This window comes from Syngnathus leptorhynchus, chromosome 18, assembly GCF_054491065.1.
Source record: "Syngnathus leptorhynchus isolate UIUO chromosome 18, UIUO_Slep, whole genome shotgun sequence".
Lineage (NCBI taxonomy): Eukaryota > Metazoa > Chordata > Actinopteri > Syngnathiformes > Syngnathidae > Syngnathus > Syngnathus leptorhynchus.
In genome coordinates, this window is record NC_141212.1 from 1,117,936 (window position 1) to 1,143,191 (window position 25,256).

Consider the following 25,256-nt stretch of genomic DNA (forward strand, 5'->3'; position numbering starts at 1 on the left):
GTCGCTTGGTGCGAGCTGGATATTTTATTTTGAAAGAGTGTTATGAATTTATTTCATGGTATTATGACGCCTTTGACAAAAGACACAGCTGATGGAATGCAAATGAAGAAAAACAACAACATAAATAATCAAATGTCAAAGGAAGCGTGCTCTATCCGCGATCTAACTATTTTTTTAAATTATTTTCCCACTAATTTAGAGTCAAGCGCGCTAGCCAGCAGCCTCTGAGCAGCTCATGCAGGCGTTTGGGACTGAGGGACGTTGATCATATTTCAAAAACCATTTCAGCGTTTATTTTAGGCAAACAGCATCACAAAACGGTTGGAATCCTGTGTTTTCAGTGGTTTTATTGAAAAAAGCTTTTTTCCTTGTGTGAGAAATAAATAAAAAGTTGTCTTTTTGATTGACAATCTGAAACAAAATTAACATCAGACATGCAAATGAGGGGCGTGGCTACATGAGCTTTACAGGTAGAAAGTGGCTAATAAGGAGCGCTGATAAATAGTCGCTAGCGTAAGTAGCAAGAACTTTTGCTGCTGCATTGCGCGAGTGATGGCGGATACAAAACACAAAGCAAATATGTTACAAAATTTGACGCGCGCACACACACATGATCAATATGCACACACACATTCACACACAGGCAAACGTTGCGGAGGTGTTCGTCGCAACAAACGACGATGAAGATGGAGAACGTCTAAGATGGAACGTTGGCGCCTAGCGAACGCTTCCGACGTCGCCTCTCGGCCGATTGGTCCTCGTCGGGATGCGGGGCCAGCGGCCGGCCGTCGGGCACCGATGGAGAGCGGCCTGCTCACACAGCATTCCTCGTTGTAGTTGTCGTCGTGGCAACAAGGTCCACAATTTCCCATTTGAGTCGGATGTTAGTAGGCGGGCTTTGGAGGAGAGGGCGGGGCGACTGCTGCTAATTTGCATGTCAATCAAGCGTGTTAGTCAACATTCATTCGTTCGGTCAGCGCTATGCACGGCGGCAAAGTGCAACACGAACGTGTGTGCACGAACCTCCGGCGGGACCCTGAGGACCTTTGAAAGTTCTTGCGTCACATCAGACATGCATCATCATCAGGATGTTGTCAAATACAGTGAACCCCCCCCCCCCCCCCTCCACCCCTTCGCCAATTGATTTCAGGTCAATCCAAGTGACGTGCCTATTAACTTCAAACTATGAATCGGGACAATTGCGAAGACTGTGGCGAATTGCGACTTGAGGAAATAGGTGGCGCTGACGGGGGTTCACTGTATGAGCACGTTTGTTGTTTGCGTTGGCAAGCACTAGGTTGAGGGTCGCTAGGCAACAAAGCATCAACAGTTCATTTCCATGTCGGTTAGTACGTTCTCGTTCGTTCCGGCTGTAATCGGTGTCGTGGCGGTCGTCATCGTGGTCGGCATGCTCCTGGTGGTCTTTTGCCGGCGAGATGCAAAGGGGCCCGCGAAAATGGCCGCCGCCCGTGTTTGCTGTTGGTTAGTTCCTGTTTGTTGCTGTTGTTTGTTGTTTTTTTCGGTGCAGCAAAGTTTGTTAGCGCTTCCCTCAAACGTCTTTCGGGAAGTCATGAAAGCGGCGCAGGCGGCAAAGAAAAACTACGCGGAACCTGCAACGAGCAGCACAGCACACGGCGTCAGGAATCACGCACGCACGCACGCACGCGCGCCCGACTACGTCCTAAACCGCATCCCTCGCGTGAGATTGGGTTACAAAGGAATTCTTTGACTCCAGCGACGTGGGCCCGCCTACTTACCCGCGTATCCTTGACCGTTATAAGGAATGCCCGCGCACTGGGTGGAGTCGCAGTAGCCGGCCGGCCCTGGGGGGCCGCGGGCGCCGGCGTAACCGGGACGGCCGGGAGGGCCGCGAGATCCCGTGGAGCCCGTCGGCCCGGGGGGGCCCGTTCTGCTTTCTCCCGGTGGGCCTGGCGGGAGTGACGTCACCAAAGATTACAAAGTCGTCTACCTTACCCACAATGATGGCCGCTCAAAGCCTACCCGGGGGTCCTCGTGGGCCTTTCTGTCCGATTCCCGCCACGCCCAGCTCGCCCTTCTCTCCGGCCGGCCCCATCTCCCCGGGCTGTCCCGGCAGTCCCGGGTTTCCGGGGAAACCGCTCCTTCCGGAGGGGCCCACCTCTCCGCGCGGTCCCGGCAAGCCGGGGGGTCCGGAGGGCCCCCGTGGGCCGGGGTTGTTGCTGCGGTGGATACCGCTGGGGATCTGGTTCAAGAGGCTATTGACGCGGTTCATCTGGGCTGCAGGGGACCAACCGTGAAGGCGCCGTCGTCAAGGATTTTTTTTTTTTTTTCCCAACAAGATGAAGTTGAAGAGGTCCGACTCACCGTTGACAAGCTGTTCACAGACCTGCCTGGCGATGGAGCGCATCATGTTTTGAGGCGCAAAGTCTCCCTGAGGAACACAAAGACACCAACGAGGACAAAGTGAAGCTCAAAGTCATCTTCATGGGACGGCCAACGGATGTCAAACTGTACTCACGCGCTCTCCCTTGTCTCCCTTTGCCCCCGCGGGACCCTGAAAGCGCACGCACACACACACACACACACACACACACACATCGGTCACTCCAAAGAAGGTTTGCTCGCGTGTCGTTCATCAGTTGACATCACTCACGGGAGTTCCATTGGGACCCGTGTTGCCGGGTTTTCCTTCCAGACCGGCCGCTCCAGGGGAGCCTGGGGGTCCCTGTGGGGAGAAGCCAATGAGAGCGAGATCACCACGCGCGAGACTCTTCGACATTGCGTTCCGCACTCACCATGGGCCCGGCGGGTCCTCGGGGTCCCGACACGCCGTCCTTTCCTTGAGGGCCCTGAACGCACGGCACACAAATGAAATCAGCTCAAGCGCAAGCTTTGTCCTTTTTCTTCCTGCTCCCAACTCACCCTCACTCCAGCAGGGCCGATGGGGCCGACGGAGCCGCGGGGTCCCGGTGGGCCCTGTGCGCACGCACACAAACATCACAAAGAAGCTGTTAAAGTGCCACAAAAAGGGCTGCAATTTCCTTCAGATACCACAAGATGGCGACAAAGCACATTTTCTTTTCTCCATCCCCTATGAAGCTCCTCAACTCACTTGTTTGTAAGGATAGTTTTTTTTCCAGTTAAACTGATTGTAGAATGGAATGAAAGCACAGATATAAACAATTGCAAAAGAAAATCCTGCAAGGAAAATCTGAGGCAGACAATCGCGGGCGGACTTGTTGTGGCAACCCAAAAAATTGAGCAGAAGCTGCACTGAATCCGTCACACTTGAGGGCTGATTTTGCTTTCGCACTTGTCTGGCTTCCAAAGCAGCTCAACGGTATTCAAGTCTGACAAGATAGTGAGTGCGAGACGTCCTGGACATTTGGCTCCCCCTCTCGAGCGGGTTCCGGTAAGCCATCAAATCGCTCTTGGCTGGCGACGGTTGTTGACTGCGTAGGAATTTCATTCCAGAGCGGATCATGCCTCTCCTGATCATCTTGACTCGGTTTCCTGACGGGAATCCTTCCAGAAGTCCTCCGACGCCTTCAACTATCTCACTTTGGACTCACGGGGGCAGCCCGGCTCGTTTCCCGTTCCCACGTCAACACTGGTTTGGCCTGTCACGTTGTCCGATGAAGACTTGAGCCGCCGGGAGGACGCCGCCGCTGCGCTTTGTTGGCGGGCTCCTCGGGACACCTGCGCACCGGCACGCCCCTCCGTCCACCGCAAGGCAAGACAAACACGCAGAAGACGAACGAGTCTTACTTTGAGTCCGGGCATGCCAGAATCTCCAAGATCTCCCTTGGGTCCGGGCCGACCCTGCACGGGGGAAAAAACAAAAGCACGGTGTTCAAAGGTGCTTCTCGTTTGTACGCGTCTCGTTTCCAAAGTCGAAGCAGATGCGTGCAAATTTCATTTTTGATCCAACACCTAATCAATCAGTCTGATTTAATGGACAACTCGAGAAATTGGAGGCCAGTCAATGTTGATGGGATCGAAATTTGGCAGATTTGAAGTTCAACAAGTCTCCCGAATGATTCCTCAACCAAAACAGTTGTCAATTAAAGCAATGATTGGACGTGCAATAAAATCTCAATCCGGTTGGAAAACGTGGCCAGCCAAAAGGTAAGAATGAAAATCAACGAAGCTCAATTTATTTTCTGAGTCGATGGGAAAATCTTTGCAGCCAGGAGACGCAACTTGTCATGAATTTATGAGCTGAACGGCTTTGTAGAAATGCGTGTGACGCCAAGAAAGCTTTTTTTAACATCTCCAGCGTAATCCCTGCTCATCCTCAGATTTATGTGTAGGGTGCGTGCGTACTCACAGCTTCTCCCGGGATGGAGCGTCCGCTGGGCCCTTGCGGACCAGGCAGGCCCATTCGGCCGGGTGCTCCCAAGTCACCCCGGGGGCCCACTGGGCCCTGGCAGGCCAAAGCAGATGACATCAGTAAGAGGCGTCAGATGATTTCATCGAACTTTGAAAGAGACTTACAGGCGCGCCGCTCTCTCCTCTTTCACCTCGTGGTCCTTTTTTCCCGGGGGCACCCTAAGTGGGAACAAGATCGATAAGTGGAATTATTTTTTTTTTTGATCCATGAAATGTGTACCATCCCCCAAAAAAAAGTGGCTTATGTGGCTGCTGAGTGGGCTAAAAGTTGTTTGTTTTTGTTACCGCGGCAACCGTCTGGCCAGGTTTGCTGTTTGTCTGGTTGCGCTTCATCTGCATCTCTGTCATCCTTGGCAACAAGCAGCAACAGCCAGAACTATTCAAACCTTCGACTGTTTTCACACCCACGTTCACGCGACGTCTAATTTTAATTGCCAACGGTGAGGAAACATATCGAATGATCGTTTTGGTGAGTTTCAATCAGGGTGGCTGCAGCTAATCCAATCATAATAAAAATGAAGAATAGAAAAGCTGATTTTCAGTAGCGATGTCAACCTTGAATTCATCTCAGTCTATCAAAGGCTAATTGTGCGTGTCTGCTCACCACCGGTCCTTGCGGTCCCTGCGGTCCGGTGGCCGAGGTGGTGCACGTGCAGGCGTTGGGCAGCGAAGGACATTTGTTTTCGTCTCTCTGATGGGCAGAAGAAGAAGTCACTTTTGAGCATAAAAACACTTTTGTCATCATGTTTGACTTTCTTGTAATTGCTGACTGCGTGTTGAGTTTGTGGCAAAACTTTGGGTGCTGAGTATTGAGCCTTGAGGAACACTGTTAGTATTTATCTTCCCCGCCATTTGTGTTGCTCACCAACGGCAGACAGCCAAGGAGTAAATTGACTTCAGGATTACAATGAGGTCCTCCTTAACTTTCCTCGCTGGACCCAAAATGTTTGCAAAGCAAACTTCAGAAAATAAACAGATGAGCATGTGAGTTGAGAATGACTGACAGCAGCTGGAATCGTTTGTGTGTGTAGTTGGAGTGGATGAGGTAAGTGTCCGTGCGTTTCCACGGTTACGGACCAGGGCGGGCAGGTCGCAGCAGCGGTCACGACTCGTCCAGGCCAGCGTGCAGACAATATCGAACATCTGGAGTTGGAACTGAAGGGGGGGAAAAAAAAATACAAAGACGCACGTTTGTGACAGAAGCTGGCGACAGACGGAAATAAACGAGGGTCACGGCGAGGACGTCACGACTTGGCGGTCGCATACGGCAAACGTTACTCCTGGAAAAGGTGTCTCAGACGCGCGCGTCTGCTTTACTTCACATGATTTGCATGCAGCTGCGGCGAGGGAATGTTCGAAGGCTGCCAACGCACTAAACACTCATTCGCTTTCGGCCCGAGATCGCCGGCGCCAAAAAGGCACGACGAGAACCGATACGTCGGATTTACGACGACAACAAAAAAGCATGACGGTTCAAACTAAACAAAAACAAGTATTGTTTAGCAAAACGTTTTTTCGTTTCATTTCAACATTGAGCCAAAAAGAACGATTTTGCAACGACTTACAGTTGCCGAGTCTCCTCGGGAGCCGACGGACTTGGCCATTTTCCCCAGGACTTGGTATCCGTCTCTGGAAGTGTTTCCAGCCGCTTTGATGCTCTTCTGGGCCACGTGTTGGCAGTCCACGTTGAGCTGGACGTCGGTAGGCGAGACCAGGATGTGCAGCTAGACGGACGGACGGACGGCGAAGCATACAAATGTTTTTGGACTTGGCAAAAGCTGCCTTGGAGCATTCTCGCAAGGTTACAAGGTGGCCGAGCGCAAACGTGCATTCCCCAAAAACTACAACATGACATGGGCTGTGCTTGAAGCCTCTTTTTTGGAGAGTTTTTTTTTTTTGTCAAAACGAATGTATAGCATTTTGGGGTGAGGCCAAACGATGAGAAAATGTGGAAAAAGCCAAGCGCTCTGAATGCTTTCAGCTGCTAAGCTAACCCGCTTGGCCAGCCAAAAAAGGACGCTGTTGAAAAACGTCTTCACTAAAGCGATGAAGGCTTCGCTTTGCGCTCCCGCCGCACTTCCTCCATCACCTCGTTGGCTCCGGCGGAAAGGTTGGGCTACTTCCAAATGGGCCCCTCATCACTCATACGCATGAAAGTGATGTGCTGCTACTACTACTTGTATTTTTCTGGCGGCTGTGTGTGTGCGCGAGGGCCTAACGGACTTTGGGGTTGATCGTATACAACGCGAGCGCTCCTTTCCACGTCGACTCTGACATTTTCATTCCAGAGTAAGAGTGAGATAAATAGCAACAGACCCAGAGGGAGGGGGTGGGGGGGGCAGAGGGCTCGGCGGGGGGGTTCTAAATCACGCTGAGCCTCTGCTGTGATTCCAAATTGCTACTCGAGCGCACACGACCGCAAGAGGTCCCGAGTCGGCTACCAGAAGGCAGAGCGAGCGAAGGCGATACCCCGCCCCCCCCCCCTCGGGCCACTCCCCCTGATGTCATTGTTTGAGTGCGCTGACCCAACACTTTCCAGGCCGGGACGCCAGCGAGGCGGGTTGAGGCCACACGGTGCGGTTCTGGAATGTCTTCACTATTGTTGACAATCAAGCATTTTTCCAGTCCAAGGCCGTCTCGGGAATCATTTGGTCGTTTCTCAACCGGCTACGCATTTTTATACCCAACAAGTCCATTTAAAAAAAATGAGCGAATTGACTTTTTCACACGCTCACCTTGTGGAAGCTTCCGTGGAAGAGCTGCTTGACCGGAGCCTCGTCAAAGGTGACCCGCTGGATCTCGCCGCGCTCGTTCTTGTTGTAGAAGGAAACGCTCTGCTTGGAGGCTGAGAGACGCCACGGGGGTCGTCAGCCATTGGACCATATTTTCGAGGAGCGAGACGGACGCCGCCCGCCCACTCACGGTCAATAGTGACTCCCGTCTCGGGCTTGTGGTCGGCGCTGGACACCTGCCACACGTCAAAGGCGTCGTTGGGCGTGTCGGGCAGGAGGCGGAGCATGAGGATGATGGTGTAGACGGCGGGGAGACCTTCGGGGTGCACCTCGCTGCCCACACGAAAAAAAGTCAAGTCAGACCGTGACTTCCCCTTGGACTTGCACAGAACTTTGTCAAAATGATATCTCAATTATAGAGGCCAATGAATCACATGATTTTTTTCGCCACCACCGTTGACTCGTTGGTTGTCATTTCCATTTGTCTCGGGAAGGAAGCGAATTGATTGAAAGTGTGTCACCACTTGGAAAAGTTCACGTGTGAGCAAGAAAGCAGCGTCACGGCAAAGAAATGGAAGCGAGAGAAGCTGGCGGCGGGACGCATCTTCGCACAATAAACAATGACGAGCTGCCATTTCCTGCTCGGGCTGCTGTTGTCCAGCTGTCTTGTTGCCAGGCAACAAAAACACCTTCCAGCCGCACAACAGCGCCAAACATCTGCTCCTTTGCATAATATGAATCCGCCACCATTCATCCCAGCGCATTTTTCAAATAGCTCCATACCAATACGAGTCGCGTTGTATCCGTATTATCCACGTCGGCGCGCTTTCATGCATTTCATTTTTTTTTTTTTTGGATCAATCGACTCACGTGCTGGGCATGGTGAGGAAGGCGTTGGGGTGCAGGCGGTAGGCGGTGAAGCTGTTGAAGGAGCCAGGCTCCATGGACACGCCCTTCACCTGAGCGTAGGTCTTCTCCGTCAGGTTGAAGGCTTCCAGCATCCTGAAGCCGGGCGACGTGAAGCCGTTGACAAAGATGAGCGGGCAGGCTGCGGCACAAAAAAAAAGCCACGTGAACGGGACGTGGGTCCGGGAGCCCCGGCGGGAAAACGCGCCCGCTTACTGGATGTGGCCGTTTCGCAGATGAAGCTGATGAGGTTCTCCTTGATGGTGTCAAAGTGGTCAAAGTCGTCCACCACAAAGACGTGCCTCTCGCTGGGTTGGCTGCTGATCTCCTGCAGCTCCGCAAAGTCCACGTCGGCCACGCCCACGGCGAACACCGTGTAGCCTTGGGCGGGCGGCGCGCCGAGACATTTTGAGACCGCACGTGACTCTGATCCAACGTGTTAGCGGCGCCGGCGGTGCTCACCTGCGTGTTGCAAGCGGGCGGCGTGCTGCCTGACTTCATCCTGCGAGCGTCCGTCCGTGATGACCACCACTATCTTAGGCACGTTCCTCCTCATGCCGTTCTCCACCGTGAAGGCCTTCTCGTACGTGTGCTTGAGGGCCACGCCTAAATGGGGTCAGCGCGCCCTCGTTAGCGGGAAGACGCTCGCCGCTCGCCGCGTGTGCCGTCGCCTGACCTGTTTTGGTGTTTCCGCCTCTGTAGCGGATGTGATGAGGCGCCGCCATGGCAATGCCTTTGTCTTGGTAGGAGTTGAACTTGAATTCGGTCTTTGCGGTGTCGCTGTACTGCACGAAGGACACCTGCGCGCAAAGACATCACGTCGGGAGGTGCGGCTGGCTTCGATGACCCCCCCCCCCCTCCCCTGCAGACAAACCTGCATCCCGGTCGGTCCGACCACGTCGAAGGTCGCGATCATGCTGGAGACGAAATGCACGACTTTGACGAAGCTCTCCTCGCCGATACTCCACGAGCCGTCGATGAGGAACAGCACGTCCGCTTTGGCGCCTTTGCAAACTGGAGCGTACAAAAAAAAAAATCACAGGTTTTAGCTTTTAATTGGTCACATAAGCTTTTAAATGTAGAAAATGGCGGAATAAGTGAAGGGCCTACCTGCCCAGGAGGGGGGGATGGTGGGCGGCGGGCTGGGGGTGGGTGGGAGCGTCGGAGCGGGAGTCGGCTTAACCACTGCGACAAAGCAAAGCCGCTGAGTGTTAGCAAGGCGTTGCTCACCGGCAGGGCGCTTGGGCGGCGGCGCGCTCACGGGTTCGCTCCTGGGTGCTGACGCCGGGTCCCTCCAGGTTGGGCGTCTGGATGAAGACGACGGCGCTGTAGCGGGCGTCGGGCGAAAGTCCGTCGAAGCAGTACTGCGGCAGGCCGGCGGGGATGGTGACCTCCTGTTGACCTCTGCTCGATGCTGCCCGGCAAAAAAAAAAAGTTACTATGCAGAGAAAGAAAATCCAAAACTCCTCGAGATGAATGAGATCAACTCACGGTCCAGCGGGTTGAGGCGGATGCGGTAGGACGTGGCCGCTCGGTGGGCCGTCCACTTGACGCAGAACCTGTCGTGATCCACGTCGTACGTCTCGATGTTGGTCACGTTCAGGGGCACTGGCAAAAGACGTCACGTGACCGGAGGTCGCCTTTGATGACTCGCGAGGGCGGCGGACGACGTACGTGTGGTTCCCGGGCCGGCGAGAGGCGCGCTGGCGCCGTTGGTGTACTGCGCCAAGACTTGGACGTCGTAGGTGGTTCCGGGCTTGAGGTTGTGCAGCGTGTAGGAGGTCACGTCGCCCGCAAAGAAGTCCACGTAGTCGCCGGAGCCTGCCGCAGGCAATACGCCGAGTCAGCGTATTAAACCCAATGGGATTGATTCATCAGATCATTTTGGAATCAGTGCAGACGCCTTACCTCTGGGCGAGTAAATGACTCTGTATCCTTCTACCGGCGCCGCGACGGGGTCCCAAGCCACTCGGAAGCGCGTGTACCACTCGTCGGACACGCGCAGGTTCCTCGGGCTCAGCAGGCCGACTGCGGGCGACAAAGAGGAAACGTCAGATGACGCGGACGCACCGCCTCGTCGGAGGGGTCGTGACGTCTCCGGCCGGCCTCACTTGTGCGGCCGTTGCCGTTGAGGTGTCCTCCGGGGCCCTCGGCGTAGATGGCCTCCACCGTGATGTTGTAGGGCGTGTCGGGCGTCAGGTTCTGCAGCCGGGCGTTGTTTCTGTTGCCCGACACCACGGCCTGAAGATGTCGACAATATTACAAGAGCGCCTCCCTCCCTCCCTCCTTCCTTCCCTCCCTCCTTCTTTTCTTCCTCCCCCAATCAGCGCATCTGTTTTTATAGTCCACTGTGAGCAAATGCGGAGGCCCGCAGCTGCCATCAGTATTTCATCTCCTCGTGAATTCCGTGCTGACGGCGTTGGTTGAAGGCCGCGGCGTAATTACCGCCACCAATCAGCGGCGCGTGATTTATGAGCTGACGGCGCGCGAGATGACGTGTGACTTCATCGCATAGTTAAGCGAGGCTGAGCGGCCAGAGCGGGTCCAGTTGACCCAATTTGCTCGATGACTTCACAATCGCCCCCGGAGGCCTCACTTTTTCCTCGTTCAATCTTCGCATCGTTTGCAGACTTCTAAGCAAACTTTTCTTTCTGGCTTTGTAAGGTATCTACTCACGTATTGTGTGATGGGGGTTCCCCTCATGGGGGCGTAGGCGATGCGGTACTGTCTCACGGGACCCTCGGCGTGGTCCCACCCGATGGTGAGCGAGTTGGTGGTGGCGTCAAACACTCGCATGTTCCGAGGTCCGGCGCGCGGCACTGTCGGAGCCACAACGTTGTCAGTCGGGCCACCTCGGCCGGCTTTTCAGACGGCGCCTCGTCCTTACGTGTTTTGCCGTCGCTCTTCAGCGACGGGCCCTCTCCGTCCGGGTACATGGCGATCACGTTGATCCGGTAGGGCGTGTCCTGGATCAGCCCGTCCAAGAAAGCGTTGTTGACGTTGCCCGGAACCAGCACCTGAGTCAAACCACACGTTGAGATCAGCTCGGCCACCGGCGCACATCATCGTCGTCATCGCTCACCGAGTGTGGCGGCGCGGCGGAATTCCAGGGGGCGTACTCCACGCGGTACTGCTGGACCTGACCCGTGGCCGGTTCCCAGCGCACGTTGAGGCTGTTGGGCGTGGGGTTGAACACCTGCACGTTGCGCGGGGGAGTGCGAGGAACTGCAAAGAGGGGCAAATCCCGTCACCCACAAATCCCAATTTCCCCCCAAAAAAACATGGCGGGCAAGCACGAGAGGAATTCCTGAAAAGCCTTGGGAACCGGGACTGGTAAGAGAGAGTTGCTCCGAGATGATTTTTGCACATGTCCACCATTTCAATGTGATTTACAGATCTACTCGTGGCGGAGGAGTGAAGGAGCATGTCTGTCTCGCACTTCTGACGTTTGGGGGTTTGAATTTCGGCTCGGCGCTTCCTGTGCGGGGTTTTCATTTTCTCCCACGTGACAAATGCAAGTTCCGCCGGTGATGGGAATTTTATCACACGGCCGTTTAAAAGCGTCCCTTTAAGTGGGCTCGCCGACGTGTGAGAAACGAGTTAGTCACGCGGATCGCTGATGGAAAGCATGAGGCTGCAAATGAAGGAAAAATCAGGCGAGATGAAGGAAAAGCCGGGCCGGTTAAAGCAAAGCAGATGTGCGCCAGCGGCTCCGTACGCGCCGCTCACAGACACTTGAGCTCGTGGAAGAGCAGAAAAGAAAAAAAAACGGCAAGGAGGCAGTAGGTAGCGAAAGCGGCTGCAGACGATGCGGTCAGCAGTTACACAACGACCTCATCACATTTCCATTCGTCTGCGCCGGAGTCTTTGCTGGCATTCCAGCTCGTGACTTCATCCTCGTCAATCTCATCCGTGGCCACTAATGGCTGACAATTACTTCCTCTTTCTGTACTCGGATTCTTCACGCATTTCGAGTAATCAATTTGTTCTGGTCCCAAATTGTCTGCTTGATGAAGAAGCGTGTTGAGCAACGCATGATGAAGCCATCAGCTTCGCGCTTGGCATTGGAACTCGGGCTGGAATCTTTGCCCGGCGCTCCAATAAAACGGGACTTTGCTGAGCGAGCGCGACACGCCGTCTGCACGCCAAGCCATCCAACGACACACGCACACACAAAGTGATGTTTCGGGGAAGCGCGAGATCAGATGTTAAAAAGGAACAAATAGTGGCCTTTAGTTGGCATCCCTCAGGGCTCAATCCTGGGTCCTCTACTTGTACACCGTGGCTTTGCCTTTCAACAAAGAGCAAACTTACGTGTTTTTCCGAGCTCAGACTGGCGCAGCCCCTCGCCTTCCGGGTAGACGGGCACCACGGTGACGGTGTAGGGGGTGTCGGAGAGGAGGTTCCTCAGGACGGTGTTGGTGGTTCCTCCCGATACTTGCTCCTGCAGTCAAATCGATTTTGCTGCTGATATTTGGAATACACGAGAAAAAAAAAAAAAGAAAGAAGGGGACGAACCATGTCCTCGGCGCCGCCTGCCGCCGGCACGTAGAAGAGTCGGTACTGGCGCACGTTTCCCTCGGCGGGCTCCCAGGTGACCTTGAGCGAGCTGGTGGTGGGTTCGATCACCTGCAGATTCTTGACTCCGCCCAGCGCCTCTGTGCGACACAACGGGGTCAATTTCCCATCTGGCTGAATATTTTTGAACTAGCTCATAAAATAAATGGCCGCCTTTGTCGGCGGGCAGATGAACTTACTGGTCTTGCCGTTGTCCGACATGCTCTTTCCCTCCATGTCGGCGTAGATGGGCATCACCGTCACCGTGTACTCCGTGTCGGGCTGCAGCTCCCTCAACATGCTGTTGGTGGCCATGCCCGATTCTTGAGTCTGCACACGTGACAAACACATCAATATTGGACTTTTTGCAGCGTGGGAGATATTTCCACTTGGGTGTGCGTGGTGTGTAAGCGTGCGAATGAGCGCACCATGAGCGTCTCTCCCCCGTTGACAGGCTGATAGCTGATCCTGTAGTGGCGAACGTCGCCCTCGGCCGCGTCCCAGCGCACTCGCAGCGAGTTGGTGGTGGGGTCGCTCACGCGCAGGTTCTTCACGCCGCCCAGAGGCTCTTAAAAAAAATCAAAAATAAAGGCGAGTTGGATTTTGAAGCATTTCTTTGTGTTTGTTTGGATGCCTGCGGAAAATCTAATTAGGCGGACGGCTTAGCGAGCACATTCCTTCGCTACGTCTGACAATGGATTCAATCATCTGAGTGGCGAGGGCGGAGCGGAGCGGCCCGGCGCTTACTGGTCTTGCCGACGTCGGCCTGCGGGATGCCCTCCACGTCGGGGTAGATGGGCACCACGGACACGTTGTACATCGTGTCCATGACCAGGTTCCTCAGGACCAGGCTGGTGGTGCCGCCGGACACGTCCTCCTGCCAACAAGTACAAAAATGCATCCAGGTGTCTGTGGTGACTTTCCTCACGCCAAGAATGACATCTCCTACCGTGCGAGGTTCTCCGTCGGGTTGCGCCGAGTACGTGACCCTGTAATTGCGCACGTTGCCCACCGCCGGATCCCAGCGCACCGTCAACGTGCTGACGGTGGGATCCACCACCTGTAAGTTCTTCACGCCGCCCACCGGATCTACCGAGGCATCAAGATGGAGATTGCTCAACTTTTGGCATCAGGGATTATTCAGGTGTCCCACTCACAGGTTTTCCCGTTTTCGCTCTCCGGCAATCCTTCCATCTCGTGATAGACTGGGACCACGGTGACGGTGTACTCGGTGTCGGAGTCGAGGTTCTTCAGCACCGTGGATGTGGTGGATCCTGGTACCTGGTCCTAGTTTAGAGAGGGAGACGGCTAAGTGACACTCGCGGGTGGGATGACCTCGGCGGTGCTGCCGACTCCCGATCACTCATTCGCGTATTGAGCGGATTCGGCGGTGGACTCACCACATCCTGTTCTCCTCCCGCCACCGGCACCCAGATGACGATGTACTCGCGCACGTTGCCCTCGGCCGGCTCCCAGCGCACGTTGAGGCTGCTGGTGGTCGGATCGATCACCTGAAGGTTCCTCACTTTGCCGAGAGGCCCTGACGACACACGGGCGATGCGACCTTCACTCACCGCAAATCGATCTGCGCCACGTTTCTGAAGCTCATTTGGATCAGTTAAAAAAAAACTCACTGGTCTTGCCGCTGTTGGTCAGACTGGGCCCGTCGCCCTCGGCGTAGACGGGCACCACGGTGACGGTATATCGGGTGTCGGGGAGGAGCTTCTCCAGGACGGTGCTGGTGGTGCTCTCAGATACTTGCTCCTGTAAAAAAAAAAAAGCACAACAGTGTGCCAATTGAAAAGTCCTCACCACTTGTGATTTACTCGCACTTGAGTTGTCACTAACCACAATCTCCAGGCCGCCATCTTCCGGCGTGTAGATGACCTTATAGCCTTGAACGTTCCCGTCGGCGGGATTCCAGGTGACGGTCAGCGTGGTGATGGTCGGGTTGGTCACCTGCATGTTGCCCACGCCGCTCAGAGGCACTGCGGGAATTCCACATGCGTGTAAACAAAGTGTCGCGTGTCGTTTGAAGACGTTGACTCACGAGTCTTTCCGTTCTCAGTCTGGCGTTTTCCCTCCCTGGCCGGGTACACGGGCAACACCGACACGGCGTAGGCGGTGTCGGGCAGAAGGTTCCTGAGGACGATGTCGGTGGAGGCGGCGGGGACTTGCTCCTGCGGAAAGCCGCGCCGTTAAATAGCCGTCGGCAGACTTGGCCGAGGCGAGCGGCGTTCTCACCATCTCCTCGCGCCCGCCGGCAACCGGCACGAAGAAGACTTTGTACAAGCGGACGGCGCCGTCGGCCGGGTCCCACTTGACGTTGAGCGAGGTCATGGTGGGGTCGGTCACCCGCAGGTTCTTGACGCCGCCCAGGGGCCCTGACGGTCGGTCACAAACGCGCCAGAGTCAAGCGCGGTTTGGACTCCTCCGGGAGCGAGCAGCAACGCTTACGTGTCTTTCCGTTTTCCGACATGATCTTGCCGTCGCCCTCGGCGTAGACGGGCACCAGGGAGACGGTGTATCGGGTGTCGGGCTGCAGGCCCCTCAGGGTGGTGCTGCTGGTGCCGGCCGACACTTGCTCCTAAAGCGGTTCCACCGTCACCATCCGTTTTCAAAGCTCATCGGTGAGCCCGTCGGAAGGAGATCTGGCCCCCGCCCCACAGAACGGTGGCGGTGGTCCTACCAGTCCTACCATGCTCTCGGCGCCTCCGGCGGCTGGAGCGTAGATGACCTTGTACTCCTTGACGCGACCCTCGGCCGGCTCCCAGCGTACGTTGAGCGTGGTCATGGTGGGGTTGAGCACCTGAAGGTTCCTCACGCCGCCCAGAGGCTCTGCGGAAGACGCCAAAGGGTTCCGTTGGAGACCATCGGCGAGGGCGGCGTGCTCAAATGTCACTCACTGGTTCTTCCATCGGCCGAAACGTCTCTGCTGGGGCCGGTGGCGTAGTTGGCGGTCATGGTGACCCGGTACGGCGTATCGGGCGTCAGCTTCTGCAGGACCGTGCTGGTCTTCTTGCCTCCCACTTGCGTCTGAGAAACACATTGATGTGATTTGACTTTGAAATGATTCTTTTTTTTTTTTTTCTTCTCCAACGGCGGCGTCGTCCTACCACGATGGGCTCGCCTCCGGCCAGCGGCGCGTAGACGATCTTGTAGTTCTGCACGGGTCCGGGAGCCGGGTCCCACTTGACGGCCAGGGTGCTGACGGTGGCGTTGTAGACGCGCATGTTGCGAGGAGGCTCCGGGCGCACTGCAGCCGCCACAAACATAAAAACGCGAGTCAAGCGGGCGCAAGGTCGAGAGCACGGCGGCGTGGTGGGGGATGAAGATGATTGATGAGGATGAAGGTGAGTTTTGCTGTCAAAGGATGGGTCACAAATTGATGACATGAATGCTGGCAAGTGATGATGATGATGTCACAGCTGGTTTGAAGGGGTGCGATGATGTTACGTGAGATGAATTGAACACGCAGAGCAAAAATAGGACACATAGATATTTGGTGTTCCGTGTCAGCAATGTGTCTGACTTGATGGACACACACATGCAGTTGTGAAGGTGATAAAAAAAAACAGTCAAGAGCATTTCATTGACGTACCGTCCGCAGCCTTCAACACTATAAAGAAAAAATAAGTTTGTTACAGCAGGACACTCACACGCCATTTGTAAAAAAAAATAAAAAAAGAGGCTCAACTTGAGTTCATTTGTAAAAGTAATTGAGAACTTCGGGCGCTAGATTTTGTTCACGCAAGTGTCGTGTTGTGCGGCTAAGAAGCGAGGACTCACACGTGCGCTGGTTTCCCATCAGGTCTTCGCTTTCGGACTCGTCCGGGTAGATGGCCGTCACCGTGACGGTATAGTCGGTGTCCGGGTCCAAGTTCTCCAGAAGATGGGACGTCTCATCGTTGCCCAAGATGGACTGTGTGGAAAAGACATGCGTTTTGCTCCATGCTATGAAACAATGGGGGAATCGCGGCTTACAGAATCGGATTCGCTGTGTCCTTTCTTGGCCCAGCTGATGCGGTAGAGCGCCACGTCGGGCGCTCCGTGCTCCCACGTGGCCCTGAAGGAGGTCAGATCCACGTCGGAGAACCTGAGGTTCTTGGGGGGGGGAACAACGTCTGTTGACAGAAAGCAGGAGATGGGATCGTTAAAGAACATTCCTCACTGACGCCGTCACGGAATGCAAAAAAAAAAAAAAAAAAAGCAGAGCAGACCTGTGACTGCCATTCCGAGCATGGGGTTCCCTGGACCCTCGTCGTACACGGGGGTCACGGCCACGTCGTACTCCGTCTGGGAGCTGAGACCCGGCACGTTGAGGGAGGTGACGTCGCCGAGGACTTCCAGCTGTTGGGGGCGACGTTTAATGAGGCCCAACATGAAATCAGACTGAACTACGTCAGACATATTTTTTTTTTTTTTTTTTTATACAGCCAGGTCGGAATTTAGAGTAAAGACGAGCGAGCGGAGCTGCTTCGTGTCATCCATCGGGACCGGCTGGAAAAGATTTAAGGAGGAGGACAGAGTGGCAGCGGGATGACGGGAGGCGGGGGAGGAGCGGGGCGAGAGAAATGGAAGAGACGGGCCCCCGGTGGCCTTCCACAACTTAATCAGACGCAATCGCCTCCTTCCTTCTCTCCTTCCTTCCTTCCTTCCTTCCTAATAACTTCAACAGAACAGCTGGCCGTAAGAACTCACCTCTTTAGTATCGCCGCCCTCGGCCTTGTAGGTGACGATGTACTTGCGCACCAGGCCGGGCGCCGCGTCCCAGTTGAGCTTCATGCTGCTGTGAGTCACCCCGGTGATCCTCAGGGCGCCGGACGGCGGCAAGGGCACTGTGTCGCAAATGAAAGAAAAAAAAATGCCGGTGGGATGAGTCCGTTTTGCGAGGCGGGGGTCCCGCTTTGGCTGTTGAGGTGACAGCGCAAACATCATCTGGACTTGATTTCCAAAGCCATAGCAGAGGTGGGGGACTCCACTCACAAGTTTACATTCCGTGGCACAATTTGGAACATGTGGAACATTCAGCGCTCCGGCTTTTTTTTTTTCAATTATTTCCGCTCGACAACCCCCAAGAATGTTGCGGTTGAAATCTTTGCTGGTCTACCTGAGAGGAGCTCAACCTATTTGCGAGTACGTACGCGTGACTCCGCTGGTCTTGAGCGGCTGGCTGAGGTCTTCTCCGTGTTGAGCCAAGACGGAGATGGAGTACGCCGTGTTGGGGAGCAGCTGCGGCAACTGGATGTCGCTCACGTCGGCTCGAACCAGAACCTGCGAAACGGACGGGCGGGTCGTCGGTTTGGAGCTCCGCCGCGTCTTGGCGCGTGAGTGGCGTTACCTTCTTTTCCGGCTGAGGCCCGGTGCCGTTGATGGATCGATAGAGCACGGTGTAGCCGCTGGCTCCGCCCACCGGCTGCCAGCGTACCCTCATGGCGCTCATGGTCTCGTCGTAGACTTTGATGGACGCGACGGCCGGCAGCGGCACTGAAACCACATTTCGATCAAAAAAAATGAAGAGCTAGCGTGGATTTTTACTTTAGCGTGGATGTATGTGGACATAAAAAAGGTTTGCTGCGTTGGAGCCAGGAAAAAAGGCCATAAAAGCAATCCAGGCATCTTTACATAAAAGTCAGCTTTTAAGTCGGCCGTCGGCCACGACGGGCCGACAGCGTGGCGTGACGGGAGGGGGCTTTACGTGACAGTCGCCCGCCACAGATCAGACGCTAGTTTGATGCGCTAAGAGCAGGAAGAGCGTCGGGTCAAGAGCGGCGGAGAGCGAGCTGCTCGTTAAAGCTCCGGCGCTCAACTTTCAAGTCCGGAGGAGGCCGAGCGCTTACGGGTGGTCTCCCGGCCCACCAGCGGCTCGCTGCTCTGCTCCCCGACCATGGAGTAGACGCTCAGCACGTACGGCGTCAGCGGGTTCAGACCGTCCAACACCGTGGATGTCGTCGAGCCGTCCAGCAACACCTGCCGCGACAAAAGACCTTATAAAAAGTGTGTACTTGTGTGTGTTTGGACAGGCGTCTCCAAAGCGGGCGCCCCGCCCCGCACGTTACGTGCAGCGACTTTAAAAGTCGGATTTTCAAAGGATGGAGTCATGCTGGCTTGCTACATAAGCCGCTAAAAGCCAAAAGAAAAAAAACCTTCAACTCTGACCTAAGGATGAGAGCTTTTATTGCTGGCGTTTATGACGGCTGAAACGTGTTCGCATGGAGCCTGCCAAAAATTGAACGCATCTCTCAGAATTCTGCCGCTGAGAAATAAAAAACGCTTGTAAATTCCGGGAGAAGATAAGAAGTTCACAAAAGGTTTCGGTGCTTGGCGGGTCAACGTAAATACACGTCGACAAGTCGAGAGGAAATGTCGGGCCTGATGGGGAGTCATTTTTGAAAAATTCGAAAAAATAAAGTAAAATGAGCGTGCTAGCTAGGGTACATGCTAACTTTGTGATCCTCGAAATGTTTTGTGGCGTTTACGCACCTCGCGCAATTGCGCTCCGTTTTCCTGCATGTAGACGAGCCGGAACTTCTCGACGGGCGTTTGCGGCGCGCTCCAGGAGGCGCGGAAGGAGCGGTGGGTGACCTCAGAGGTGGTCAGGTCGGAGGGCGCCTCTGGCATTTCATCTGCGGGGGGGGGGGGGGGGAACGACAACAAGCGGCGTCAACGCGACGCGTCCGGACATCCACAAATCTGACAGCGGCAGTGCCGCCGCCACCCGTCGGGCCGCCCGGGCGCTGTAAATCACTTTCTTTTGATATAGTTGCTTTTAAAAGTGATTTACGCCGGCTGGGTGGAATGTTCCACTCCGAGAAGTGGATTGTGCTTTTACAGCTGGACGTGGCGGCGCAGATACCATTGGACAAATAGTTGTTGTCGGTGGGGGCGAGAAACACATTAGAAAAACTTTCCTACTCAAGATGTTCTATAATTAATCAACAGCGATGAACCCATGGTTTCGAGATCTTGTTTAACTTCCGACGGGTGAATCGATGCACGAAACGTTGTCGATCGATTGGATCATCTATTCGTTGCCAATTGAGGGATTCACCCCGAGTTGTCTGACTTGCATGTGTACTTGAAGCCAAAAGGGATCAAGTGAATTGACGAGCGAAGGCCCCTCGGGTGCCTTTAAAAGGCGCAATAAATTTTTGGGGGGCGGGAAATGTGATGTTGCAAATTCCACAAGAGGCAAACTTTGTGAAGTTTCCACCTGTGCTGTTAATTACGAGAGGGCGTAAATCTGAGTGACTCATTCCGAGAGCGGCCCAGAAGGACGACCGGGTCACAGCTGCTTGCTTATAAAACTTTTTCAGAACCTTCCATTTGGACTCAAACGTGGTCGTTGTCCTAACCTGAACCTTTGACGCTGTTGCACAGGTTGTTGGTGAGGTCGTCCACAATGTCCAGCAGGAACTTGAAGTCGTTGACGTTGTACATGTGAATTTCATCCGGGTCGGAGGCGATGGAGCGCAACTCGTTCTCGTCCGCGTTCTTCACGCCTGCAAGGACACGCTTAGTTGGCGCTGGCTTTTCCACCCCAAAAAAACCCCCCAAAAACATGGCAGGCAACCGACCGATGGCGTAGAGCTCGATGCTGCTGTCTCGCAGGTTCTGCGAGTTGGTGACGATTTCGTCCTGAGACTTTCCGTCGGTGATGAGGATGCCGATCTTGCGCGCGTCATCTCGCATTCCGACGTTGGCTTTAAAATTGTTCTGCAGGATGTAGCTCAGCGCCATCCCTGCGTCGCCACGGCAACAGGTTAGCCACCGGAGGGAGCCGGGACTCCGACCCGGAATGGAGGCGAGGTCACTCACCTGTCATGGTGTTGCCTCCTTTGTAGGGGAGGTTGCTGATGGCGTCCAGCAGCGAGGCTCTGGTGGCGTGAGCGTTCAGGTGCCACTCCGTCTTGGGGTCGCCGCTGTACTGAGCCAAACCTGCGGCCGGAAAAACAGCCGATGGGTGAGCACCGCGCCACATTCCCGATTTTCACGAGACGGCCACTTACCGATCTGGATTTTATCCGGGCCGATGTCAAAGACGCCGACCATGCGGGCGATGAAGTTGCGAATGGTTTTGAAGTTGATGCGCCCGATGCTCCAGGAGCCGTCCACCAGCAGCACGATGTCGGCCTTGGTGGAGGTCTTGCACTGCGTGTCTGCGACAAAAGAAAGAGCTGAGCAAAGCCGGACGCTCCTCAAAGCGCTGCCGGACCTTTGGGTGTGCACGCGACGACAAGGGGGGAAAAAACAGAAGCCAAAAAATAAAAACACAGCAGACACCAGACAAGAAGCACTTTATGAAATCATCATTCACACGCCCGACAACTTTTTTTCCCCACATCCAGCGTCGAGTTTGGCTGATCCACGCCGACTGATCTTTTTCATTTTTCCCATTTTTCCGCCGTGCGGTCGCTGCGGGGAACCTGTTGACCTGAGAAATGGCGGGCCGGCGGGCGGCCGGCCGCCTGGCCTGCCTTTTAACATCTGGAAGGCGCAAGTGAAGACAAGTTAGAAGGCAGCACAAGCAAACAGTGACGTGGAGCACATGGCGCCGCTAACCACGGCGGTTTCCCTTATTGGCGTTTTATTCCGTCACCATAGCGACGATGTGGCGGGATGAAAACAAGAAATCATCGGGGGGGGGGGGTGCCGTCCGTTCCCGTGAGAAAATTCCCGGGTCGGCTCGGTAGCAGGCTGGCTGGCGTCTGCTTTCAATTTGGCGGTAGAGGTCAAACGCGTCCTCGGGGCCCGACGACGGTCGGAGTTTTCCGACCCTCGGGGCTAGCCGACATTCGGCACGCTCCAAATATGTAACATGTGCGGCGGCGGCGGGGTCACGCCTCCGAGCAACGCTTTCCAAACGTCATTTGCGCCGACGTTTCCGCTGACGGGGGGAAATGGGCGAGGCGAGCCAAACAGCTCTCAGTAATTAGCCGTAATGACGATCATGTGCGCGTCTCCGTGATGCTAACTGACTCCGACAGCGCCAAGTTCAAGCTTCTGGCGCCGATCCGGGAGAGAAGTCAAGGCCGGTACGTGCCGCTGGGAGGGAACTCGACGCTGCGTTAATTAGCGACGAGTTACTTTCCGCAGCTCCTCATTTTGAATGGCGCGAGCGGGGGTGGGAGGGGGCGGGGCATCTTTACCTGAGGGACCCAACGGAGGCGGCTCGGGAGCGTCGGAGAGCGTGGTCTTCTCCTCGCCCGCCAGAGGCAAACTCTCCCCTCCGTCAAACATGCCAAAGACGGCCACCGAATATTTGGTTCCGGCCCTGCCACCAAAAAGACACCAGAAAGGGATTCCCGTCACCCACTTTTATCCAAACATTTGCTCTTGGTTGCTTTGCTCTGTAATTTGCCAGATAGCGTTTGGACTTTCTTTCTAAACTCTGACATCATTTTTGACTTCACGGCTCCTCCCTAAGACGGTCGGTACAATTTAGCGGCAACTTTTGGACTTGAGGGTGATGCTGTCGAGGAGAGCGGCTTGACTGTTTAATGTGGAGTCGTTTGAAGCGGTCGGCGCCGCGTTTAAAGTGCTCCTTATGCTGGCTGGAGTGCCTGCTATGTTTTTGGAAAGCGGTTGCCATGGAGTTTTCGACCGGTTGCCAAGGTGTCGACGGCGCTCGTCGCAGCTTTCTAACTGGCGCCCTGGATGATGTACTTCTCAGAAGGCCACTTGAGACGCTCACCTGAGCTCCTCCAGGACCACCGTGTTGTCAAAAGGGCCCACCAGCATCTCGTTGAGGTCGATATCCTCCCCCGCGGGGTGGAAGGTGACCTTGTAGCCCCGGACCTCCCCGGGCGCCGGATCCCACGACACCCTGAAGCTGGTCTTGGTGGGTTCCGAGGTCTGGAGGTTCCTCGGAGCTTTGTAAGGTGACACTGAAACACAAGAAAGAATTCAAGACCCAGCCCCATCATCAAGATCTTTCAGTGGTCGCTGAGGAGTGACATGCTACTGAAGCTTTCTCATTTCCAAAAGAGATTTGGGAGGGCGGTTCTGGAGCAACGTACGTGTGCTTCCTACGCCTTGCCTTGCTTTTCCTTCCCCGCGTTTGTAGACGGGATGGACGGTGATTTGGTAGGCGGTGAGCGGTTGGAGCCTCTTCAGAACGGTGGAGGTGACCCCCGCCGGGACCTTGAGGACCACCTCTCGCCCGCCGGCGGCGGGGATGTATTTCAGCCGGTAGTGTAGAACTTTGCCAGGCGCCGGCGCCCACGTCACTTTCATGCTACGCTCGGTCTCGTCGCTCGCGCGAAGTTGCCGCGCCTCCGCCGACGCTGTGGGTCAAAAGGGCGGGGCCGCAAAACGTCGATTTCAATTGAAAAATGACTCTATGAAAAGGTTTTCCGTACCGTCGGTGGTTTCGTGTCCGACGAGCGGCTCGCTGTCCTTGTGGTCGTAAACGGCCACCACCGACACCTGGTAGAGCGTCTCGGGGCTCAGGCCGTCCAACAGCGTTTCCGTTTGCTCTCCCGGGACCGTTTTCTCTCCGGACTCGCCGGAGTACGCCGACTGCCACTTGACGCGGTACACGCGGACGTTGCCGGGAGCGGCCGTCCAGCGCGCCAGGAAACTGCTCTCGCTCACGTCTCGGGTCAGCAAGTTTTGAGGAGGGACCGCCTCTGGAAAACGGGAAGTGCAGGGTGTTAATGATAATAATTTCTTTTCTTTTTTTTGTAAGTTGAAAACCCACCAAAATCCTATTTCCTCCACTTTTTGTTCAGAAACCTGAGTTGACCTCACAGCAAGTTGAGATTTATGACAGCAAAGCCAGGCTGGCTGGCCTTCCCACGGCATCGGCGGAAAGATGGCAGACGCTTATTATCGTCGCTCGTAAAATGATTTGTCGTCCCAAAGTGGCAATGGAAGCGCACGTTGGGTGCCGTTCAAACGGCGTGACAGCGAGGAGGCCAGAAAATGGGACAAGGCGCAAAGCGTGCAAAGAACACATGAAAGATGTCTGGCTGGCTGGCTGGCCCAAGAGAGAGATGAGCTTTCTTCCCGTGAATCGTAAATCCAGAAAGAACGAAAAGATGCTGACTTTCACGTCTTCAATCAGGTGGCGGGCTTTTATTTTGACAAGCTGGGCCTTGGCCACCACTCCTGCCATTTTTTATCAGCTTCAAGTGGCGCACGTGGAACGATGTGCGCCGGCGGGCCGGGTCGGGTCGGCGTTTTTCCAGCGTCTAATTCGAGACATCTTTAAATGCTATTAAGACCAAAGGCTCTGCTCTCCTTTTTTGTTGGTGTTAAAAAAACATTTGGAATCTGTTTCAAAATGGGAAGTGAATTTCCATTTGTGGCTTCAACCCCACTTAGAAACATTCAACATAGCACGAAAAAGCTCGTCTGTGGCGCCAAACTGTGAAATGGAAGTCGACTATGTCTCGGTATATACGCGTTTAGCTAGAGTCAATGTTTTCATTTCTTTCTTTGTTCGCTACAGTCGGGTGAATCTTGTTGACCTTATTTGCACTTCATTTGTTTGGTCCCACACAAAACGCTGATTCTCAGACAACAAAGACTATTAAAAAAAAAAAACGACTGTGGCTGTTTTGGTTAATGCGTGTGGTTTTTGGCTCTGACTAAGTCAAAGCAGCAAAAATCCAAACAGTCCATTAGCCGCTAAGCACAGTTAGCCAGTAGCTGGGGAACATTCAGCCGCTAAATCAGATCAGATGTTTTCCTCACAACGGGAGTTTTTTTGTTTGTTTTTTAAAGCGGGAATACAAGTTGGGCAAAAAAATAATAATCACCAACGTACACCAACGTTGCTCAAGGGTTGGATGTGAAAAGTGCCCGCTAACTGCTCACTAACTACTCACTTGCTATTCCTCACAAACTCAAGCGGTGAGCACAGCGAAGCACACTAAACCTCATTTGGCTCCCTGAGGAGAAATTTAGTTGCGAGATAAACTTTAAACGTTAACAGAGCGCCATAACGTGGAGGTTCATTTGGGACTAAATTGTCCGTTATACCGTCCCCTAGTGGCCGAGGCCTGCACGCAAGAATGACTAGCACAATGTGCATTGAATTACATGTTGGTATAAAGTCTAAGATTACAGATTGCAACATTTTTGCGGTGGCTGCAAACGTTGGACGGCTTCTCTCTTTCTTTCAACGGGGAAAAATGATTTTCCCTTACGAGCGTTCCCATGGAACAAATTCGTCTCCTATGTCAAGGCATCGATAAATGTTGGTCAAGTGACATCCGAATCGGGTTTTCACTTGGCACGGTCAGCACACAGTAGGACATCATAATCCTGATTTGGGATCCTGACATAAGACTCCTCATTTAGCAAAGGTTTTGTTTTTGTGTGGCGCATTACGGTGGCAGTGAAAACCGCCCGCAGTGGAAAGTCTGCTGGCCTCCTGCGTTGTGTAAACTTGGCCGGGACACTTGTTCCATCTCCATCAGTCGGTTCAAGAACCCCGAGCAGCCCGGGATGATTTTCGTGCGGGTGGCCCAGACGCCGAGAGGGGGGAAAAAAAAAAAAAAAAGGCAAGGAGCTACTGACGATTGCGTTTGAATGAATGAACGAATTACAGAGCCAGAGGTCAACCCAAAACCAGAACCAGTGACATAACTCCACAAGAAATAGAGAGCCTGAATCAGCAGCTAAAAAGCTAAATCCAGCAAGTGAGCTATAAACGCTAACAGAGCTGAGCTGTGCGTGCGT

General features: G+C 54.4%; 1 protein-coding gene across 6 annotated transcripts in view; it reads right to left on the reverse strand.

Annotated features, from left to right (window-relative positions):
• Positions 1 to 272: 272 nt before the first annotated feature.
• LOC147042149 (collagen alpha-1(XII) chain-like) overlaps positions 273 to 25,256 on the reverse strand; it is a 33,914-nt gene continuing 8,930 nt past the window's right edge. For 4 of the 6 annotated variants that reach the window (XM_085938369.1, XM_085938368.1, XM_085938371.1 and 1 more), the window contains 62 exons: positions 22,928 to 23,197; positions 22,586 to 22,852; positions 22,261 to 22,453; positions 21,716 to 21,840; positions 20,576 to 20,725; positions 20,385 to 20,504; positions 20,144 to 20,308; positions 19,922 to 20,068; positions 19,050 to 19,192; positions 18,407 to 18,536; positions 17,908 to 18,053; positions 17,711 to 17,840; positions 17,268 to 17,404; positions 16,787 to 16,916; positions 16,551 to 16,690; positions 16,356 to 16,488; positions 15,683 to 15,822; positions 15,473 to 15,602; positions 15,265 to 15,404; positions 15,024 to 15,153; positions 14,811 to 14,950; positions 14,617 to 14,746; positions 14,415 to 14,554; positions 14,201 to 14,330; positions 13,967 to 14,106; positions 13,724 to 13,853; positions 13,516 to 13,655; positions 13,314 to 13,443; positions 12,995 to 13,134; positions 12,767 to 12,896; positions 12,528 to 12,667; positions 12,324 to 12,453; positions 11,092 to 11,234; positions 10,897 to 11,026; positions 10,686 to 10,828; positions 10,121 to 10,250; positions 9,918 to 10,037; positions 9,684 to 9,830; positions 9,501 to 9,617; positions 9,271 to 9,423; positions 9,120 to 9,194; positions 8,884 to 9,023; positions 8,686 to 8,809; positions 8,472 to 8,615; positions 8,226 to 8,390; positions 7,974 to 8,151; positions 7,294 to 7,436; positions 7,107 to 7,216; positions 5,937 to 6,095; positions 5,449 to 5,526; positions 4,976 to 5,062; positions 4,477 to 4,530; positions 4,310 to 4,405; positions 3,748 to 3,801; positions 2,902 to 2,955; positions 2,775 to 2,828; positions 2,633 to 2,704; positions 2,498 to 2,533; positions 2,344 to 2,410; positions 2,002 to 2,256; positions 1,758 to 1,928; positions 275 to 1,610 (listed from right to left, as the gene is read on the reverse strand). In XM_085938369.1, coding sequence (XP_085794495.1) covers positions 1,600 to 1,610; positions 1,758 to 1,928; positions 2,002 to 2,256; positions 2,344 to 2,410; positions 2,498 to 2,533; positions 2,633 to 2,704; positions 2,775 to 2,828; positions 2,902 to 2,955; positions 3,748 to 3,801; positions 4,310 to 4,405; positions 4,477 to 4,530; positions 4,976 to 5,062; positions 5,449 to 5,526; positions 5,937 to 6,095; positions 7,107 to 7,216; positions 7,294 to 7,436; positions 7,974 to 8,151; positions 8,226 to 8,390; positions 8,472 to 8,615; positions 8,686 to 8,809; positions 8,884 to 9,023; positions 9,120 to 9,194; positions 9,271 to 9,423; positions 9,501 to 9,617; positions 9,684 to 9,830; positions 9,918 to 10,037; positions 10,121 to 10,250; positions 10,686 to 10,828; positions 10,897 to 11,026; positions 11,092 to 11,234; positions 12,324 to 12,453; positions 12,528 to 12,667; positions 12,767 to 12,896; positions 12,995 to 13,134; positions 13,314 to 13,443; positions 13,516 to 13,655; positions 13,724 to 13,853; positions 13,967 to 14,106; positions 14,201 to 14,330; positions 14,415 to 14,554; positions 14,617 to 14,746; positions 14,811 to 14,950; positions 15,024 to 15,153; positions 15,265 to 15,404; positions 15,473 to 15,602; positions 15,683 to 15,822; positions 16,356 to 16,488; positions 16,551 to 16,690; positions 16,787 to 16,916; positions 17,268 to 17,404; positions 17,711 to 17,840; positions 17,908 to 18,053; positions 18,407 to 18,536; positions 19,050 to 19,192; positions 19,922 to 20,068; positions 20,144 to 20,308; positions 20,385 to 20,504; positions 20,576 to 20,725; positions 21,716 to 21,840; positions 22,261 to 22,453; positions 22,586 to 22,852; positions 22,928 to 23,197 — 8,096 coding nt within the window. In that variant the 3' untranslated portion in view covers positions 275 to 1,599. Of the gene's footprint in view, positions 1,611 to 1,757; positions 1,929 to 2,001; positions 2,257 to 2,343; positions 2,411 to 2,497; positions 2,534 to 2,632; positions 2,705 to 2,774; positions 2,829 to 2,901; positions 2,956 to 3,747; positions 3,802 to 4,309; positions 4,406 to 4,476; positions 4,531 to 4,975; positions 5,063 to 5,448; positions 5,527 to 5,936; positions 6,096 to 7,106; positions 7,217 to 7,293; positions 7,437 to 7,973; positions 8,152 to 8,225; positions 8,391 to 8,471; positions 8,616 to 8,685; positions 8,810 to 8,883; positions 9,024 to 9,119; positions 9,195 to 9,270; positions 9,424 to 9,500; positions 9,618 to 9,683; positions 9,831 to 9,917; positions 10,038 to 10,120; positions 10,251 to 10,685; positions 10,829 to 10,896; positions 11,027 to 11,091; positions 11,235 to 12,323; positions 12,454 to 12,527; positions 12,668 to 12,766; positions 12,897 to 12,994; positions 13,135 to 13,313; positions 13,444 to 13,515; positions 13,656 to 13,723; positions 13,854 to 13,966; positions 14,107 to 14,200; positions 14,331 to 14,414; positions 14,555 to 14,616; positions 14,747 to 14,810; positions 14,951 to 15,023; positions 15,154 to 15,264; positions 15,405 to 15,472; positions 15,603 to 15,682; positions 15,823 to 16,355; positions 16,489 to 16,550; positions 16,691 to 16,786; positions 16,917 to 17,267; positions 17,405 to 17,710; positions 17,841 to 17,907; positions 18,054 to 18,406; positions 18,537 to 19,049; positions 19,193 to 19,921; positions 20,069 to 20,143; positions 20,309 to 20,384; positions 20,505 to 20,575; positions 20,726 to 21,715; positions 21,841 to 22,260; positions 22,454 to 22,585; positions 22,853 to 22,927; positions 23,198 to 25,256 lie in introns of all 6 variants that reach the window. The other 2 variants (XM_085938373.1, XM_085938372.1) reach the window with 2 other exon arrangements.